Source organism: Garra rufa, chromosome 20, assembly GCF_049309525.1.
Source record: "Garra rufa chromosome 20, GarRuf1.0, whole genome shotgun sequence".
Classification (NCBI taxonomy): domain Eukaryota; kingdom Metazoa; phylum Chordata; class Actinopteri; order Cypriniformes; family Cyprinidae; genus Garra; species Garra rufa.
In genome coordinates this window covers 2,162,587-2,182,071 of record NC_133380.1, presented here as the reverse complement: position 1 = coordinate 2,182,071, position 19,485 = coordinate 2,162,587, and the positions used below count along the sequence as shown (strand labels likewise).

At 29.5% G+C, this 19,485-nt stretch overlaps 1 protein-coding gene across 1 annotated transcript in view; it reads right to left on the bottom strand.

Annotated features, from left to right (window-relative positions):
- Nucleotides 1-6: 6 nt before the first annotated feature.
- The window catches only part of ero1b (endoplasmic reticulum oxidoreductase 1 beta), a 28,992-nt gene continuing 9,513 nt past the window's right edge, over nucleotides 7-19,485 (bottom strand). The window contains exons 3-14 of the mRNA XM_073826354.1: nucleotides 18,908-18,990; nucleotides 18,746-18,819; nucleotides 14,950-15,070; nucleotides 14,819-14,865; nucleotides 13,284-13,295; nucleotides 13,164-13,190; nucleotides 10,963-11,055; nucleotides 10,599-10,845; nucleotides 8,483-8,552; nucleotides 5,450-5,536; nucleotides 5,241-5,374; nucleotides 7-660 (exon numbers count right to left, since the gene is read on the bottom strand). Coding sequence (XP_073682455.1) covers nucleotides 600-660; nucleotides 5,241-5,374; nucleotides 5,450-5,536; nucleotides 8,483-8,552; nucleotides 10,599-10,845; nucleotides 10,963-11,055; nucleotides 13,164-13,190; nucleotides 13,284-13,295; nucleotides 14,819-14,865; nucleotides 14,950-15,070; nucleotides 18,746-18,819; nucleotides 18,908-18,990 — 1,056 coding nt within the window. The 3' untranslated portion in view covers nucleotides 7-599. The remainder of the gene's footprint in view (nucleotides 661-5,240; nucleotides 5,375-5,449; nucleotides 5,537-8,482; nucleotides 8,553-10,598; nucleotides 10,846-10,962; nucleotides 11,056-13,163; nucleotides 13,191-13,283; nucleotides 13,296-14,818; nucleotides 14,866-14,949; nucleotides 15,071-18,745; nucleotides 18,820-18,907; nucleotides 18,991-19,485) is intronic.

Below are 19,485 nucleotides of genomic sequence, written 5' to 3'. Positions count from 1 at the left end.
ATTATAGTGTTTTATTTATATATTAATTACAATGAAAAAAAAATGTATGCATGTATGCACACACTTTTTTGGGGGGAAACTTCTCCTTACAGTAATGATATAAAAGGTATAATTTGCTTTAAACAAAATATAACTTATGATTTTTAGTGTGAAATGTGACCTGGATATAGGATTGACCTGATTACTAACAAATTAACAATAATTAACAATAATGAAATGACTGTAGTCAGCAGGAACAGACAGACACGCATTCGCAACATTCACACAAACCCAAGACAACGAAGAAAAAAAACAGCGCTACGTAACAAACTGCAGTCAAACGACTGAGAACAAAGGAGGAAGTGAAGAATCACAGTCTGTTGGAGCGTGCCAGAGGAATGAGGAGCCGGAAGCAGGTCTGAAAGCGGATTTCTGTGGAAGCAGGAAGATTTCAAGTGTTTGCGATCTGGTTTGAGTGACTCTGAAGCGTTAAAGCAGGAGGATTGAGCTGTGATCTAGAGAAAAGGGTTCTGCCGGATCCGGTCCCGCAGTCCCTGAGACGAGTCTTATTCTGGGAGCATAAGACCAGTGCAGAGTCCATCGGCTGCTGACGCCTGCTGTTACCTATGATCCTTCAGGAGCGTCCGGAAGTTGTGCAGCTCTTTTATACTCGTGGACAGTCTGGAGACACAGAGACACCATCAGTTTCCTAAACAATATTTACTGTCCTAACAGACACATTTCTAATCTGCATCTTCATAATGTTTTTTTTCTTTGTTTTGTTTCTATAACTAAAAAAAAAAAAAAAACAGAAAAAAAGATTTGTGAAATCCTAATCTGAATCAAATGATTTGCGATGCTTGCACCAGTCTCGATCTGAATCAAATGATTCACAATACAAGATCTTCAGTCCTGATCTGAATCAAATGATTCATGAACCTGCACCAAAGTCTCGATCTGAATCAAATGATTTGCGAACCCACTTAGAAGCTCCAATCTGATTGAAATGATTCACATATATGCAAAGTTTTAATCTAAACCAAATTATTTGCGAAAACCAATCCTTAGACCCAATCCATTTGCGATACTCGTTCTGAAGTCCTGAACTGAATTAAATGATTCACAAACCTGCAAAAAAGTCTCAATCTGAATCAAATTATTTGTGAACCCAGTCCGAAGATCCAATCTGAATCAAATGATTCACAATATGAGATATGGAGTCCTGATCTGAATCAAATGATTTGTCAACCCTCTCAGAAGTTCTAAACTAAATTAAATCATTCATGAACCTGCACCAAAGTCTCGATCTGAATCAATTCAGATCGAGATTCTGGCAAACCCAGTCCGAAATTCTAATCTGAATCAAATGATTCACAATACAAGATCTTCAGTCCTGATCTGAATCAAATGATTTGCAAACCCATTCCGAAATTTCCAATCTGAATCAAATGATTCACAACACGAGATCTGAAGTCTTGATCTGAATAAAATGATTTGCGAACCCACTTAGAAGTTCCAATCTGATTGAAATGATTCACATATATGCAAAGTTTTAAACTAAATCAAATTATTTGCGAAAACCAATCCTTAGACCCAATCCATTTGCGATACTCGTTCTGAAGCCCTGAACTGAATCAAATGATTCACAAACCTGCAAAAAAGTCTCAAACTGAATCAAATGATTCACGATCCTGCACCAAAGACTCAATCTGAATCAAATGATTTGCAAACCCATTCCGAAATTTCCAATCTGAATCAAATGATTCACAACACGAGATCTGAAGTCTTGATCTGAATAAAATGACTTGCGAACCCACTTAGAAGTTCCAATCTGATTGAAATGATTCACATATATGCAAAGTTTTAATCTAAATCAAATTATTTGCGAACCCACTCCTTAGACCCAATCCATTTGCGATACTCGTTCTGAAGTCCCGAACTAAATCAAATGATTCACAAACCTGCACTTAAGTCTCGATCTGGATCGAATGACTCACAAACCACTCAAAGTTCTAATCTGAATCAAATGATTTGCAAACCCACTCTGAAGTCCCAATTTTAATCAAATTATTCGCAATACACAAGAAGTCCCGAACTGAATCACTTGAGTCACAAACCTGCACCAAGTCTCAATCCGAATCAAATGATTCGCAATACTCACTCTGAAGTCCCGAACTAAATCAAATGATTCACAAACCTGCAAAAAAGTCTCAATCTGAATCAAATGATTCACGATCCTGCACCAAAGTCTCAATCTGAATCAAATTATTTGTGAACACACTCAGAAGTTCCAGTCTGAATCAAATGATTCACAATCCTGCACCAAAGTCTCAATCTGAATTAAATTGTTTGTGAACACACTCAGAAGTTCCAGTCTGAATCAAATGATTCACAATATGAGATATGGAGTCCTGAACTGAATCAAATGTTTCACAAACCTGCACCAAAGTCTCAATCTGAACCAAATGATTTGCAAACCCAGTCCGAAATTCTAATCTGAATCAAATGATTCACAATTCGAGATCTGTCGTCTTGATCTGTATCAAATGATTTTCGAACCTGCAAATTCTCGATCTGAATCAAATTTGTAAACCCACTCAGAAGTTCCAATCTGAATCAAATGATTCAAGAACCTGCACCTATGTCTCGATCTGAATAAAATGATTTGCGAACCCACTCCAAAGTTCCAATCTGATTCAAATGATTCACATATACGTAAAGTTTTAATCTAAATCTAATTATTTGCGAACCCACTCCAAAGATCCGATCTAAATCAAATTATTTGCGACACTCGTTCTGAAGTCCTGAACTGAATTAAATGATTCACAAACCTGCAAAAAAAGTCTCAATCTGAATCAAATGATTCAAGAACCCACTCTGAAGTTCCGATCTAAATCAAATGATTCGTGAACCTGCTCCAAAGTTTTGATCTGGATCAAATGATTCACAATAGTCACTTTGAAGTCCCGAACTAAATCAAATGATTCACAAACCTGCACTTAAGTCTCGATCTGGATCGAATGACTCACAATCCACTCAAAGTTCTAATCTGAATCAAATGATTCACATAAATGCAAAGTTCCAATCTGAATCAAATGATTTGCAAACCCACTCTGAAGTCCCAATCTGAATCAAATTATTCGCAATACACAAGAAGTCCCGAACTGAATCACTTGAGTCACAAACCTGCACCAAGTCTCAATCCGAATCAAATGATTCGCAATACTCACTCTGAAGTCCCGAACTAAATCAAATGATTCACAAACCTGCACCAAAGTCTCAATCTGAATCAAATGATTCACCATCCTGCACCAAAGTCTCAATCTGAATCAAATTATTTGTGAACACACTCAGAAGTTCCAGTCTGAATCAAATGATTCACAATACGAGATCTGTCGTCTTGATCTGTATCAAATGATTTTCGAACCTGCAAATTCTCAATCTAAATCTGATTCAAATGATTCACATATACTTAAAGTTTCAATCTAAATGTAATTATTTGCACATCCACTCCAAAGATCCGATCTAAATCAAATTATTTGCGATACTCGTTCTGAAGTCCTCAACTGAATTAAATGATTCACAAACCTGCAAAAAAAAGAGTCTCAATCTGAATCAAATGACTCAAGAACCCACTCTGAAGTTCCGATCTAAATCAAATGATTCGTGAACCTGCTCCAAAGTTTTGATCTGGATCAAATGATTCACAATAGTCACTTTGAAGTCCCCAACTGAATCACTTGAGTCACAAACCTGCACCAAGTCTCAATCCGAATCAAATGATTCGCAATACTCACTCTGAAGTCCCGAACTAAATCAAATCACAAGTTTTGAATCAATTGGTGCAGTTCAAATGTAAACGACTCAGTGTGAATTGATTCAGTTCGTCTCTTCCTCTTTTCCCGTCTTCAGTCATGTTTACAATTAACTGGCTTAGCTCACTAGTTGTGTATTTTATTAGTTTTTTTCTTTTACTAACTAAAAAGAAGTAAACAAAGTATTTAGTTTTTTGAACTGCGTGAATTTTGCATGAACAGATATTAAAGATAAATAAAAAAATGAAACACTTATACCATAGATGCGTTGTCTTTCAGTAATTCAAGCACTTTTCAAAGTCCTCTTCAGGAATATTGCCATTTACAAAGAAACTCCAGGCCTTACATTTCCAAAAGTCAAATTTAAGCACTTTCTACGAACGAAATGATTCAAGAACCCACTCTGAAGTTCTGATCTAAATCAAATGATTCGTGAACCTGCTCCAAAGTTTTGATCTGGATCAAATGATTCACAATAGTCACTCTGAAGTCCCGAACTAAATCAAATGATTCACAAACCTGCACTTAAGTCTCGATCTGGATCGAATGACTCACAATCCACTCAAAGTTCTAATCTGAATCAAATGATTCACATAAATGCAAAGTTCCAATCTGAATCAAATGATTTGCAAACCCACTCTGAAGTCCCAATCTAAATCAAATTATTCGCAATACACAAGAAGTCCCGAACTGAATCACTTGAGTCACAAACCTGCACCAAGTCTCAATCCGAATCAAATGATTCGCAATACTCACTCTGAAGTCCCGAACTAAATCAAATGATTCACAAACCTGCAAAAAAGTCTCAATCTGAATCAAATGATTCACCATCCTGCACCAAAGTCTCAATCTGAATCAAATGATTCAAGAACCCACTCTGAAGTTCCGATCTAAATCAAATGATTCGTGAACCTGCTCCAAAGTTTTGATCTGGATCAAATGTTTCACAATAGTCACTTTGAAGTCCTGAACTGAATCACTTGAGTCACAAACCTGCACCAAGTCTCAATCCGAATCAAATGATTCGCAATACTCACTCTGAAGTCCCGAACTAAATCAAATCACAAGTTTTGAATCAATTGGTGCGGTTCAAATGTAAATGACTCAGTGTGAATTGATTCAGTTCGTCTCTTCCTCTTTTCCCGTCTTCAGTCATGTTTACAATTAGCTGGCTTAGCTCACTAGTTGTGTATTTTATTAGTTTTTTTCTTTTACTAACTGAAATAAGCAAACAAAGTATTTAGTTTTTTGAACTGCGTGAATTTTGCATGAACAGATATTAAAGATAAATAAAAAAAATGATGCATTGTCTTTCAGTAATTCAAGCACTTTTCAAAGTCCTCTTCAGGAATATTGCCATTTACAAATGAACTCCAGGCCTTACATTTCCAAAAGTCAAATTTAAGCACTTTCTACGAACCCTGATCATAATGTAATAACTCTGACCTGGCAAATCCGTTGAGCAGAGCCACGATCTCCTGTCGCGTCAGCTGGAAGCCTTTGGACGGACTGTTTTCTGGAAGGTTCTTGATCTCTTTCTCAGAGAACAGGATCCTGAGGGCCGTTCCCAGACCCTGAGTCTGATGGGGAAGCAGAATTTTGTTCTCAACTTGCATCAAAACTCTTCAGTTTCAGACAAACGGCTATTATTTTACCTGTAATGTTCCCCAGAGCCGACATTTACTGCAGCCCACGCAGTCCATGATGCGAGAGATGTTCTTAAAATGAAGCCTGAACTCCTCCTGAACCACAACAACAAAGACAACAACAAATCAACATTTATGCTGTTTTTAAGAAGAAAAAAAAAAAAGTCTTCATAATGGGTTTTTTTTTTCCATCAAAAACCCTCTTATTTTTCACTCATCTGTGAAAACCGGGAGACTCAGCTTTTAAAATTTGTCCGTTTTATAGCAAAATACAAACAACGTCTATTACAATAATGTGTTTTTAATGCTCTTTAATATGGCATGACAGATCGCTGTATTCGCTTTTGTTTAAGCGGCATGTGAGGCAATCATCTCAGAAAAGACAGCCACATAATGTATGCTATATATAACAAGCCCACTTCAACCTTTAGAATGTTTAATTGTTGGTTTAATTAAACAAATGTGAGGAATGAAAGGTTGGACGCCACAGACTTTTTGCCGAGTTGTTGGTGGATTTTTTACAACGAAAACAGTATAATTTAATAAATTAATTCACATGAATACAGCGATCTGTCATGCCACATTTAAGAGCGTGAAGAACATTATTGTAAGACACTTTTATAAAACTTTAATATTTAAAATTTTGAAAGCTTGACTTTATTCTCGAAACATTTTAACCTTATTTTTATATTTCAACTTGATTCTCATAATTTCGACTTTATTCTCATATTTCGAATTTATTCTTGTAATTTTTTGACTTTATTCTCATAAATTTGTCGTTATTCTCGAAAAATTGTAACTTTATTCTCATATTTTGACTTTATTCTCATAAATTTGTCGTTATTCTCAAAAAATTGTAACTTTATTCTCATATTTTGACTTTATTCTCATAAATTTGTCGTTATTCTCAAAAAATTGTAACTTTATTCTCATAAATTTGTCGTTATTCTCAAAAAATTGTAACTTTATTCTCATATTTTGACTTTATTCTCATAAATTTGTCGTTATTCTCAAAAAATTGTAACTTTATTCTCATATTTTGACTTTATTCTCATAAATTTGTCGTTATTCTCAAAAAATTGTAACTTTATTCTCATATTTCGAATTTATTCTTGTAATTTTTTTTACTTTATTCTCATAAATTTGTCTTTATTCTCGAAAAATTTTAACTTTATTCTCATATTTTGACTTTATTCTTGCCATTTTTAATGTATTCTCATAATTTCGACTTTATTCTGAAAACATTTTAACTCTATTCTCCTAATATTTTGACTTTATTCTCGAAACATTTTAACTTTATTCTCATATTTCGAATTTATTCTTGTAATTTTTTTTACTTTATTCTCATAAATTTGTCTTTATTCTCGAAAAATTTTAACTTTATTCTCATATTTTGACTTTATTCTTGCCATTTTTAATGTATTCTCATAATTTCGACTTTATTCTGAAAACATTTTAACTCTATTCTCCTAATATTTTGACTTTATTCTCGAAACATTTTAACTTTATTCTCATATTTCAAATTTATTCTTGTAATTTTTTGACTTTATTCTCATAAATTTGTCGTTATTCTCGAACAATTTTAACTTTATTCTCATATTTTGACTTTAATTCTTTCAATTTCTAATTTATTCTCAAAAAAATTTAACTTTATTCTCATATTTTGACTTTATTCTTTCAATTTCTAATTTATTCTCAAAAAATTGTAACTTTATTCTCATATTTTGACTTTATTCTTGCCATTTTTAATGTATTCTCATAATTTCGACTTTATTCTGAAAACATTTTAACTCTATTCTCCTAATATTTTGACTTTATTCTCGTAATTTCGACTTTATTCTCGAAACATTTTAAATTTATTCTCATATTTCAAATTTATTCTTGTAATTTTTTTACTTTATTCTCATAAATTTGTCGTTATTCTCGAAAAATTTTAACTTTATTCTCATATTTTGACTTTATTCTTTCAATTTCTAATTTATTCTTGAAAAATTGTAACTTTATTCTCCTATTTTGACTTTATTTTTGCCATTTTTAATGTATTCTCATAATTTCGACTTTATTCTGAAAACATTTTAACTCTATTCTCCTAATATTTTGACTTTATTCTCGTAATTTCGACTTTATCCTCAAAACATTATAACTTTATTCTCATATTTCGAATTTATTCTTGTAATTTCTAATTTATTCTCGTAATTGACTTTATTCTCAAAACATTTTAACTTTATTCTCATATTTTGACTTTATTCTCGTAATTTCGACTTTATCCTCAAAACATTTCAAACTTATTCTAAAGAAAACTAGGAATAAATTTAACACACAGTATGTCAATATGTTACAATATAAATGTATCTAGTATTAAAAATGCTTCAAAGTTTACAGCTACAATTCATTTACAATACTTTAATAATTAATTTATATAATTAACAATAAAGTCAAATAATCCTTCAGAAATCCTTCTAATATTCTGATTTGCTGCTCATTCGAAATCCGTAAAGGATTTAGACATTTCTAATGTAATCCAGCTTTGATCACAGAAATAAATTACATTTTAAAATGTATTCAAATAGAAAGCATTTATTTTAAATAGTACAAATATTTCAACATTTTACTGCTTTTGCTCTACTTTGGATCAAATAAACGCAGACTTGGTGAGCGATTTCAATAAAAATCTACTTTTGACTGGTAGTGCATGTTTAGATATTGGTAAGAACTGAAGACTTCTTGCACCTTTTTAAGGTCTTAATTGTGGAAGGACAAATTAAGACATTTTTAAGACTAGCAAAAACCCTGCATCACAGAAGTAAAAGAAGTTGTTTATGACTTAATACACTAGTTTCTAATAGTGAAACACAATTAAAGCCATTTGCTGATGTGTCCGTCTTGAACAAATGGTTTAACTTCTTAATGAAGCATTGCACATGTGCTCACAAGATAAAGTTTAGAAAGCTTCTTTTGAAATATGAATACCCAAATGATAAACGGTCAATATGCAAACCACATAACCATGAAACCGAATGCATCCGTCTCATCTCAACTCACCTTGAGTGTCTTCGACTCTATTTTATGGCTAGCAAACATGGAGCTCTCATCAAAGTGCATGGGGAACGCTCTACACAAACACACACAACACAAGTAACATTCGTTAATCTTTCTCAAACAGTCTTTAAGTTCATTATATGAATGCATACAAAAATATTGCAGTTCACTAATCGTCACTCTGCAGGACTATTAAAATAAAAGTGCAAATATTACATATAATGTTTATCAGTTCAGATGAGCTCATTATTCTCACTATCTATACATATATTTACACCATTATTTTTTTAACTATTTAAATATTTTTTAGCATTTTTTTTTTTTCCTAGAGTTTAAGATTTATTGTTAAAATGTATTTAAATAAATACATTCATTTTATTTTATTGTTTTTTTTCTTTATTCTGGAGGGAAATCTAACCCCCCCCCCCCCCCAAAAAAAAAAAAACTGTATAATAATTATAAATTAGGAAAATGTTTAAAGATGTTGAAGATAATGTCAATACAATAGACAAAAATTACAATAAATAAATATTAACTTTTTTAATGAAATGTACAGACTATTAATAAATGAGGTCAAGTCTATTAACCTTTTTTAATCAATCAATTAGTAAAATACAGTATATATAAATAAAACAAATCTTTCCATTTATTTCGCAGACCTACATTATACAATATTACATAATATTGCATATAATGATAGAGTTAAAATGAGCAAATTTCCTCAAACAAAAACGTAAAAAAAAAAAAATAAATCAAAGGAATTATCCTCAGTATCTACACTAATATTTTCATATTAATAATAACATTGTAAGATTTTGCTCTAGGATAAGATTTATTTTTAAAATGCATTTAAATAAATAAATAAATAAACAAGAATTACAATAAATAAATAATCACCTTCTCGTGAAACATGCAGATTATTAATTATATATTATTCAAAAACATTTTAAAAATTTAATCTAAACATTTTTTTTATTAAATACATTAAATATATATTTGAATAAATTATTCATTATTTTTAGTATTTAATCAGATTTTCTTTATTATACTTGAAGGGTTTTTTATATGTAAATAAATTTTTCAAATATGTTTTATACTTTTTTTGGTAACACTTTACAATAAGGTTCATTAGTTAACATTAGTTAACCACATTAGTTAACATGAACTAATAATGAACTGCACTTATACAGCATTTATTATTCTTTGTTAATGTTAATTTCAACATTTACTAATACATTATTAAAATCTTGTTAACATTAGTTAATGCAGTGTGAACTAACATGAACAAACAATGAACAACTGTATTTCCGTTAACTAACGTTAATGAAGATTAGTAAATACAGTAACTAATGTATTGCTCATGGTTAGTTCATGTTAGTTAATACATTAACTAATGTTTAACTAATGAACCTTATTGTAAAGTGTTACCCTTTTTTTGAGTAATTTTTTTGTATTTTTTATTTTATTTTATCTTGTAGGGGAAAATAGGAGCTCACAGAAGTGTATAATAATTACACATTAGTTTAAAAATCAGTTTTAATGTCATATACACTACCAGTCAAAAGTTTTTGAACAGCAAGATTTTTAATGTCTCTAAAGCCTGCATTTATTTGATTCAAAGCACAGCAAAACACTACAATTTTGAATTATTTTTACTATTTAAATAACATTTTCTATTTCTAATTTATTCTGGTGTCATCATTCTTATATTCTGATTTGCGGTTTAAAAAGATTTTTATTTTATTAAAAATAAAAGCTTATTTTAAATATTGACAATAAAAATATTTCTTGAGCAGCAAATCAGCATATTAGAATGATTTCTGAAGGATCATGTTACACTGACGACTGCAGTAATGATGCTGAAAATTCAGCTTTGATCACAGAAATAAATTACAGTTTAAAATATAATCAAATAGAAAATAGTTATTTTAAATACTAAAAATATTTCTTAATTTTTGCTGCTTTTGCCATACTTTGGCTCAAATAAATGCAGGCTTGGTGAGCAGAAGAGGCTTTGACTGGTGGTGTACATACGTAATAAATACAGAAAATACAAATAGATTAAATAACAGAAATTTCAGTGTTTTCTTCAGTGTCTGGTGATTTTTTCATCTCTCACTTGGTTTCGTTGAGGATCTCCAGCAGCAGTTCTTTGGTAGAGGAGTCCTCCTGAGTGTTTCCGGTGTAGAGGTTGATGAAGGAGCGCTCGAAGTAAGGAGCCACTTTAGAAAGCGCCCTCAGCTCGATCAGGTACAGGAAGTACAGGTTCTTTAGTCGCCTTGTGCCTTCGCCCTTAGTCTCCGCCGGATCGAAGCGCTGCCTGAACTCGTGAACGTTTGGACCCCAAACCGGCTTCCCCCAGCCCTCTGGAGGACAGACACAAACACTGGTTAGACAGGACTACACTGACCATAGTTTGAGCTCAATATCTAGTCATTATAACAGATCCGCTGGTTCTGTAAGAGTGTGAGATGAGCGTTTACCGTCCAGCAGGTATTCGGCACACAGGTGGAGGTTGATGCTGCTGTGGAGGCCGGAGATCAGACGATAGAAAACACGCTTCTCCAAACACAAACCTGCAGGACATCAATATCAATATATCCGTTAAAACCAACTGATTCATTTAAAGCATTAACAAGGAGCTTCATATAATTTTTTTTTTTAAATAATTAAAAAATAAAAATAATAAAGAACACTTAAATATTTTTAAAAATTTGTATTTTCACATTTAAAAAAATGTGTTTAAAATAGTTTATTTAAAATCATTTGCATACATACAATTAAAAGTACCATTTTATGAGCTTATTTTAATGAGCTCACAAAATTGTGTAAAATAATTAAGTAGTAATAATAGTAATTTTAAAATCATTTGCATATATTAAAAATGACAACAAACAGGAAAAAAAATTATAAATTATAAAAAAATTAATTATTTAAAAAAAACTATAACTTTAAATTGTAAGGTATAAATTTAATTATTTAAATATTTCTTTAAATAAAAAAAATCCTGAGTACCATTTATATAATATATTTTTTATAATAATAAAAAAAAAAAATAATAATAATAATAAAAAAACACTATAACTATAAATTGTAAGGTTTAATTTAATTATTTAAAAAATGTATTCAAATTTTTTAAAAATGAACAATTTCACATTAAAAAAAGTTTAAAATAATTTAAAATCATTTGCATATATTAAATAAAAAAACTCCTGAGTACCATTTTATGAGCTTATTTTAATGAGCTCACAAAATTGTGTTAAATAATTAAGTAATAATAATAGTAATTTTAAAATCATTTGCATATATTAAATAAAAATGACAACAAACAGGAAAAAAAATTATAAATTATAAAAAAATAAATTATTTAAAAAAAACTATAACTTTAAATTGTAAGGTATAAATTTAATTATTTAAATATTTCTTTAAATAAAAAAAATCCTGAGTACCATTTATATATTATTTTTTATAATAATTAAAAAAAAAAAAAAAAAAAAAAAACACTATAACTATAAATTGTAAGGTTTAATTTAATTATTTAAAAATGCATTCAAATAAAGAGTAATTTCACATTAAAAAGTTTAAAATAATTTAAAATAATTTGCATATATTAAATAAAAAAAACTCCTGAGTACCATTTTATGAGCTTATTTTAATGAGCTCAAAATTTTTTGTATAATTACATATTAAGTAATAATAGTTATTTTAATATCATTTGCATAAAAATATATAACTATAAATTGTAAGGTATACAATCTTTAAAATCATTTGCAAATATTAAATAAAAATGACAACCGGAAAAAAACTATAAATTGTAAGGTATAAATGTAATTATTTAAATAAATTGTGCATAATAATTACACATTAAATAATAATAACAGTTATTTTAAAATAATTAGCATATACATTTTACCATTTATTTATTAACATTTTAAAATAAAGAAATTCTTATATATATATATATATATATATATATATATATATTTATTTATTATTATATAATATATTTTATATTATTATATAACATATATTATATATTATAATATTTATTTATGTATATGGATATGTTCTACATTTCTTTATTTTAAAATATTTTAATAAATAAATGTTTGGTTAAAATGTTTTAAATAATTACATTTTTAATAAACATTTATATTGAGCATATCCATATTAATAAAGAAAATATTTTAAAATAAAGAAATTACACTAAAAAAAATTCATCTTAAAATAACTCAAATCATCCACAAATATAGTGTATACAGGGTAATATACTTATAGTGTATACATTTTCAAAGCATAGTTCAAATAAATGGGTCAGACCACAGAGAAGATCTCCTCGGCAGCTTTTTTAGTCTATTTCCCTGCATGTTTTGTGGTGAAATATAGATTCATGACACTGTAAGCAGCGTAAAAGTTATGATTTGCCTGGACTCGCCCAGAGAGGCTTAAAATAATGACGACATCTCTCAGTTTCAGGTGGAAATGTGTGCAGGAAAACACACATCAGGCCTCATTCACAAAACACGAGCAGAACAAATTTGTGCAAATCAACTGTAAAGCTATTATTATGTCAATTAATGTTAATTAAGAAAGTTTACAGGCCCTCAAACCAACATTTTTGGTTATAATTGCTAATAAAAGTCATTTTTTGTTTTGAGTATATTCACACTAAATAATCACTTACCTTCCAGCCATTTGTAAAATCCTTCACCTGTGAGAAACAAACCAGAGTCTGCTTTAATAAAAGCCCTTCTGCACTGATCATCATGTATGCAAATGAAATGCAAAGCCAATATTAACTCACCATCATCATCACCTGAGAGGACAGACAGAGAAGAGAGGTCAGGTTACACACAAGAACACCTAACATACATGATAACAAAGGTGAATCTTGAAAAAATAAATAAATCATCCTAAATTAGGACCATTTATATTTTTACCTTTTAAAATGTATTATTCATACATTGTGATAGACATTATATATTTTACATATAATGTTATATGTTTTACAAATAATTAAAAATGTATATTTGATTTAGGTTTAACAGCTTTTACATTTTTATTGTTATTTTATTTAATCATTTCTTAGATTTTTTTTTTTAAATAATTATGACAAAAAAAATTTATTTCTTACGAATTTTACATTTTCAATGTTATGTTATCTAATAATTCCTTTTATTTTTCTGGTTACATAAAAACAGTTAGTTTTAGATTTTTTTTAAAGAATTAAGACATTTTATAATTTTACAAAAACAATTATTACCATTATTTTTTTTTCTTACAGCTTTAATTTTTTTATTGTTATTTTATCTAATGATTCCTTTGATTTTTCCATTTACATAGAAACAGATTAAATCATTTTAGATTTTTTTTTTAATTTAATAATTATGACATTTTATAATTTTAGAAAAAAAAAAAAATTTTCTTACAGATTTGACATTTTATTGCTATTTTATCTAATAATTCTTTAGATTTTTCTGCTTACATTTTATATATGGTTTTTTATAATTTGACAAAAACAATTATTTTTATTTATTTATTTTATCTAACAATTCTTGATTTTTATTCTGGTTACATAAAAACTGATCTTTTTTATAATTTTAGATTCTTTTTAAATGATTATGACATTGCATAATTTTATTATTTTGCTTTATTTGTTACAGCTTTTACATTTTTATTGCAATTTTATCAAATAATTCCTTAGATTTTTCTGATTACATGAAAACAGATAATTTTTTTAATAATTTCAGATTTTTTTTTTTTTTAAGAATTATATAGGGAAAAAAAAGTAAAATTTAACAAAAACAATTATTACCCTTTTTTAATTTCTTACAGCTTTTACAATTTTATTGTTATTTCATCTAATAATTCCTTTGCTTTTTTCTGATTACATAAAAGCATAACTTTTAGATAATGTTAAATTTTGTTTTTTCAAATAATTAAAACATTTGATAATTTTACAAAAACAAAAATAAAAGATTATTTAATTTATTTTTTATTCCTTACAGCTTTTGCATTTTATTTTGCATTTTTGGTTACATAAAAACTTTATAATTTTACAAAAACTATTCTTTTATTTCTTACAGCTTTTAAATTTCTCTTTTATTTCTTAATTTATCTAAATTCCTTATTCTTTCTGGTTTCATACAGCTCGAAATGTGCATGTCTAAAAGGGTAAATCTCACAAAAAAATTAAATAAATAAAAATAAATCTAAAATCTAAAAATTTTTTAACTTTACTGATTACTTTTAATATTGGTATGAAACATGTCACATATGCATGACACTCACAGCAGTGCAATTTAACTTTGTAAAACTGAATAAAGTGTGAAAACGCACCACGACTGGGAGCCAAAGGGTTGAGAGGACGATACACTGATCTTGGCCTGAAAATCAACCATTGACAAGAAAAATTAATTTGAGAGCGTATTATAGTCTCTTGTGTTCATCTGTGAGTGTTTGAGTCTCACTTGAAGCAGTTTTCCTCATAAATGCTGTTCCAAACTCTCCAGGCGGACGGGCCTTTATATCCGGTGTATCGCTCCGGGTTCAGCAGCAGATCCACGTATTCGGCTTCAGGAGACATCTCATCTGTCATATTATGAGATGGAAAAATAAAATATCGAGATTGAATATTACTTTTAAACTAGGGCTGCATTTTGGCAAAATGTTTTATATCATTATGGCTATAAAATTAAAACAATATAATAATAATAATAATAATAATAATAATAATAATGATTATTATTATTATTATTATCATCGTTATTACTAACTTTTTTTACTAAATAAAAATATTACAATTAGAAAATAAACACAAACATTAAACATATTAGAACATGGCTGCACAATTTCACCAAAATGTAATTATATTATAGAAAATTAAATATTACATCTAAAGATGTATTACTATTGTTAATTATTATTATTATTACTATTATTATTATTATTATTATTGTTGTTTGTGGAGCTGCACAATTTGGCCAATTGAATAATTTTATTTCATATTAATAAACATTACATATTTTATTATTGTCACTGAATAAAAATATTAAAGTCACAATTTTATTTTTAGAATATAGCTTATATTATTATTATTAATAATTATTATTTTAATTAATTAATTAATTATATAATTAATAATAATATATTGTATGTTACTAAATAAAAATATTTGAATTACAAATAATATTATTAGCATCATGCTAGAATCATGCTAGCAACACGCTAGTAACTTGCATATAATGCTAAAAACATGTTAGCAAGATGCTAATCATGCTAGCAACAAGCTAGTAACATGCTAATCATGATAGAATAATGCTAACAACATGCTAGTAACTTGCAAACAAATGCTAGTAACATGTTAGAAACAAGATAGTAACATGTTAATCATGCTGTAAACATGTTAGCGACATGCTAATCATGCTAGCAACAAGCTAGTAACATGCTAATTGCGATAAAATCATGCTAGCAACATGTTGGTAATGCTAGAATCATGCTAGTAACTTGCAAATGATGCTAATATGTTGATCGTGCTAGTGTCATGCTAGCAATATGCTAGTAACATGTTAATCATGCTGTAAACATGTTAGCAACATGCTAATCATGATAAAATCATGCTAGCAACATACTAGTAACATGCTAATCATGATAGAATAATGCTAGCAACATGCTAGTAACTTACAAAAAAAGCTAGTAACATGCTAGAAACATGCTAGTAACTAGGGCTGCACGATATTGGGAAAACATGCGATATGCGATATTGTTGTTGAATATTGCGATAACGATATTTCTTGCGATATAACATTTCCCTAGAGAAATGCCTTTTTTTAATTATTATATTATTAATCTATGTTTTAAAATCATTTATATATGTAATGATCATACTAAAATAAACAGGTAATAGATATTTGTCTGTCATCCGAATTAAATCTAATTCAGGCTAAAAAAAACTATGTCAAGTAAGTTGCAAACACTTAGACTTTAAAACACGATGAATGACTTAAAACCTCAGCAGATATTCTGATTTCTGGTTTGCTGTTACCATAGACCTGCAAACACAAAATGAATTGTTTTCAAACATTACTTTTTATTTACAAGTAACATACACTCAAGAGCATCTTTTAAACAAAATATTTCCTTGACTTGCCTGTTTTTTTTTTAAATAAAATATTAATAAATATTAATAAATTTAATAATAAAAAAATACTATTAAACAAAAAGTTCACTATTAAACTTTAAAATGTTAGGAGCATCAAAAAAACATGAAGAGCACCCAATTTATTTTTAGTAATGCACCAATCTTGATTCTTCATGGCCAATTCTGATTGCCGATGTTTTACAAGAAAATGGGCTGATTCTGAAAGCCTTTTTAAAATATATTTATTTTATTGCCTAAGCAAGGGACAAGAATGAATGAAAGTATGAGTACATGAACAAGAAGTTTATTTTCTCTATTATAGGCAGCCATTTAAATTAGAGACAACCTCTGCATTTTTAAAGAATCTACAGTATAAATAACAAAAAATAAAGGACACAGTTCTTTCTTAGTCGTGCAGACAATAAATGCAGTCATAATCAAAGTAGACTACTCTTTCAATATTCAAAGTGCAAATAGAGGCCGATTTTTTCAAGCATGATACAGAGTTATAGACAGCTACAAATCTTAATATAGCCCACATATTAATAACAGCCGAGATATTTTATGTAGCCTAATTTGCGCGCATCGTGGAGTCGCTCTCTAAACGCGGGGTATTATAATTGTATTTGAATGCGCATGCGTTTTACTTTCGGTTTCGTTTTAACGACCGCGCGAAAGTCATCCATTCTACAATACAAGAGATTACTTTAACAAAACCATTTGAAAGTGGGAGGACACAAACGGGATTTTGAAAAGCGTGTCCCCAGTGGAAATTACACCCCTGTGTGAGTGGATCTCTGCCGCTGAGTTATCATCTGATGTGAATGTATGCTGCGTTGTACAGTAGCCTATATTGAGACTGAGGCGCCAGAATAAACAGAATGTGCGCGCTGTAAGACGAAATATAGCATATTTCTTCAAAAGCCGATTGTGGAGACCTTATAACTGTCCACAATAAAAAATCGTCATATCACACACCCATAATTGCAATGCAGTTTGTGCAGATCCGGAACAGATTTTGGTTGAGAAAAAAAAAAAACGTCCAGTTTCTAGTTGAGTGGAGCGCAGTGTCCGTGTCAGGGAGTGATTGACGGCTAATCTCTCACATCTTCATTAAAGGTAATATTATAAATATTAAGTTTAAATGGTTGTAATGTTGGAGAGAACAGCGAACCTGTCACTGCATCAGCTCACAGCAGTCTGTGAAAAGTTTTGTAAAGAAATGAAACCAATTAAAATGTAATTTATCGCAACTCTCTGCGATACCAATATTGCGTACACTGTTATCGACATAACGATAATTTTTCGATACGTGACCCTGGACCACAAAACCAGTCATAAGGTTAAATTTTACAAAACTGAGATATATACATCATATGAAAGCTCAGTAAATAAGCTTTCTATTGATGTATGGTTTGTTAGGATAGGACGATATTTGGCCGAGATACAACTATTTGAAAATCTGGAATCTGAGGATGCAAAAAAATCAGAATACTGAGAAAATCACCTTTAAAGTTGTCTGAATTAAGTTCTTAACAATGCATATTACTAATCAAAAATTACATTTTGATATGTTTACAGTAGGAATTTTACAAAAAATCTTCATGGAACATGATCTTTACTTAATTTCCTAATGATTTTTGACATAAAAGAAAAATCAATAATTTTGAACCATACAATGTATTTTTGGCTATTGCTACAAATATACCCCAGCGACTTAAGACTGGTTTTGTGCTCCAGGGTCACATATATCGTGCAGCCCTACTAGTAACATGTTAATCATGCTGTAAACATGCTAGCAACTTGCTATCTATACATCTATTAATCTATCAAACTTTAAGCTTTTCAAACTACTTTCAACTTCAAACTATTTCAGTCACAAAACTGTCAAACTTTTTAAACTTCCCACACTTTCTGGTCTGGCTTTCTCTCAACACACTTCTGAATCTAGTTTTCTATGCTCCTGTTGCGTAGCGCTACTAGAGACAGTGCTATAAATAAGTAACACAGATCCAGTGATAGCAGCTCACACTCATCCTGAAACCAACAGTTGAACAACCACTTCCTCTTCTGAGACTCACAAACACGTCCAGCATTTGTTAGAGATGTTCTCAGTGCAAACTCACCGTCTAAGCCGCAGAAATGATCCTGAGCGTCGTCATGATGAGCCCAGTCTGCAAACGCCTCTTTACTCTGATTACTGCAGACACACAAACCACATGTGAACGCCTCTATGAGCATCTATGAGCCGTGGAGAGAGACTGAAGAGCAGTGTGTGTGTGGTTTACCTCAGTGTGCTGTTGATGGCACCCAGTTCATGAGCTTGTTCACACTCTCTTACATCACTGACGCCGTTCGCCGCCTGAGAATACTAGCAGAGAACAACACAACACTGATCAACACTGAATCTGACACATATTACATATGTCTAATATACACACGCTTTACTGTGTTTGCTTTCTTAAGAGGAAACTAAATTAAAAGTAAATGCACTATATGAGAGGACAGGCCAAATATTAATGAACTGAGGGCTGTTGCAATATAACTATGTTATACCTAAAAAAAAAGTATTACATTTACTTTATAAAATAATTAATGTAAAGTTTTTTTGGAGGGCATTTAATATTTTTTATATATAATTTATATTTATATAAATAATTAAAATTTTATAAAAAAAAAAAATGATAAGCAAATATATACATATATATATATATATATATATATATAACATTTATATTTATATAAATAATTTAAATTTTATTAAAAAAGTAAACAAAAAAGTAATTTTATATATATATTTTATATATCTCACTATATGAGAGGACAGGCCAAATATTAATGAACTGAGGGCTGCTGCAATATAACT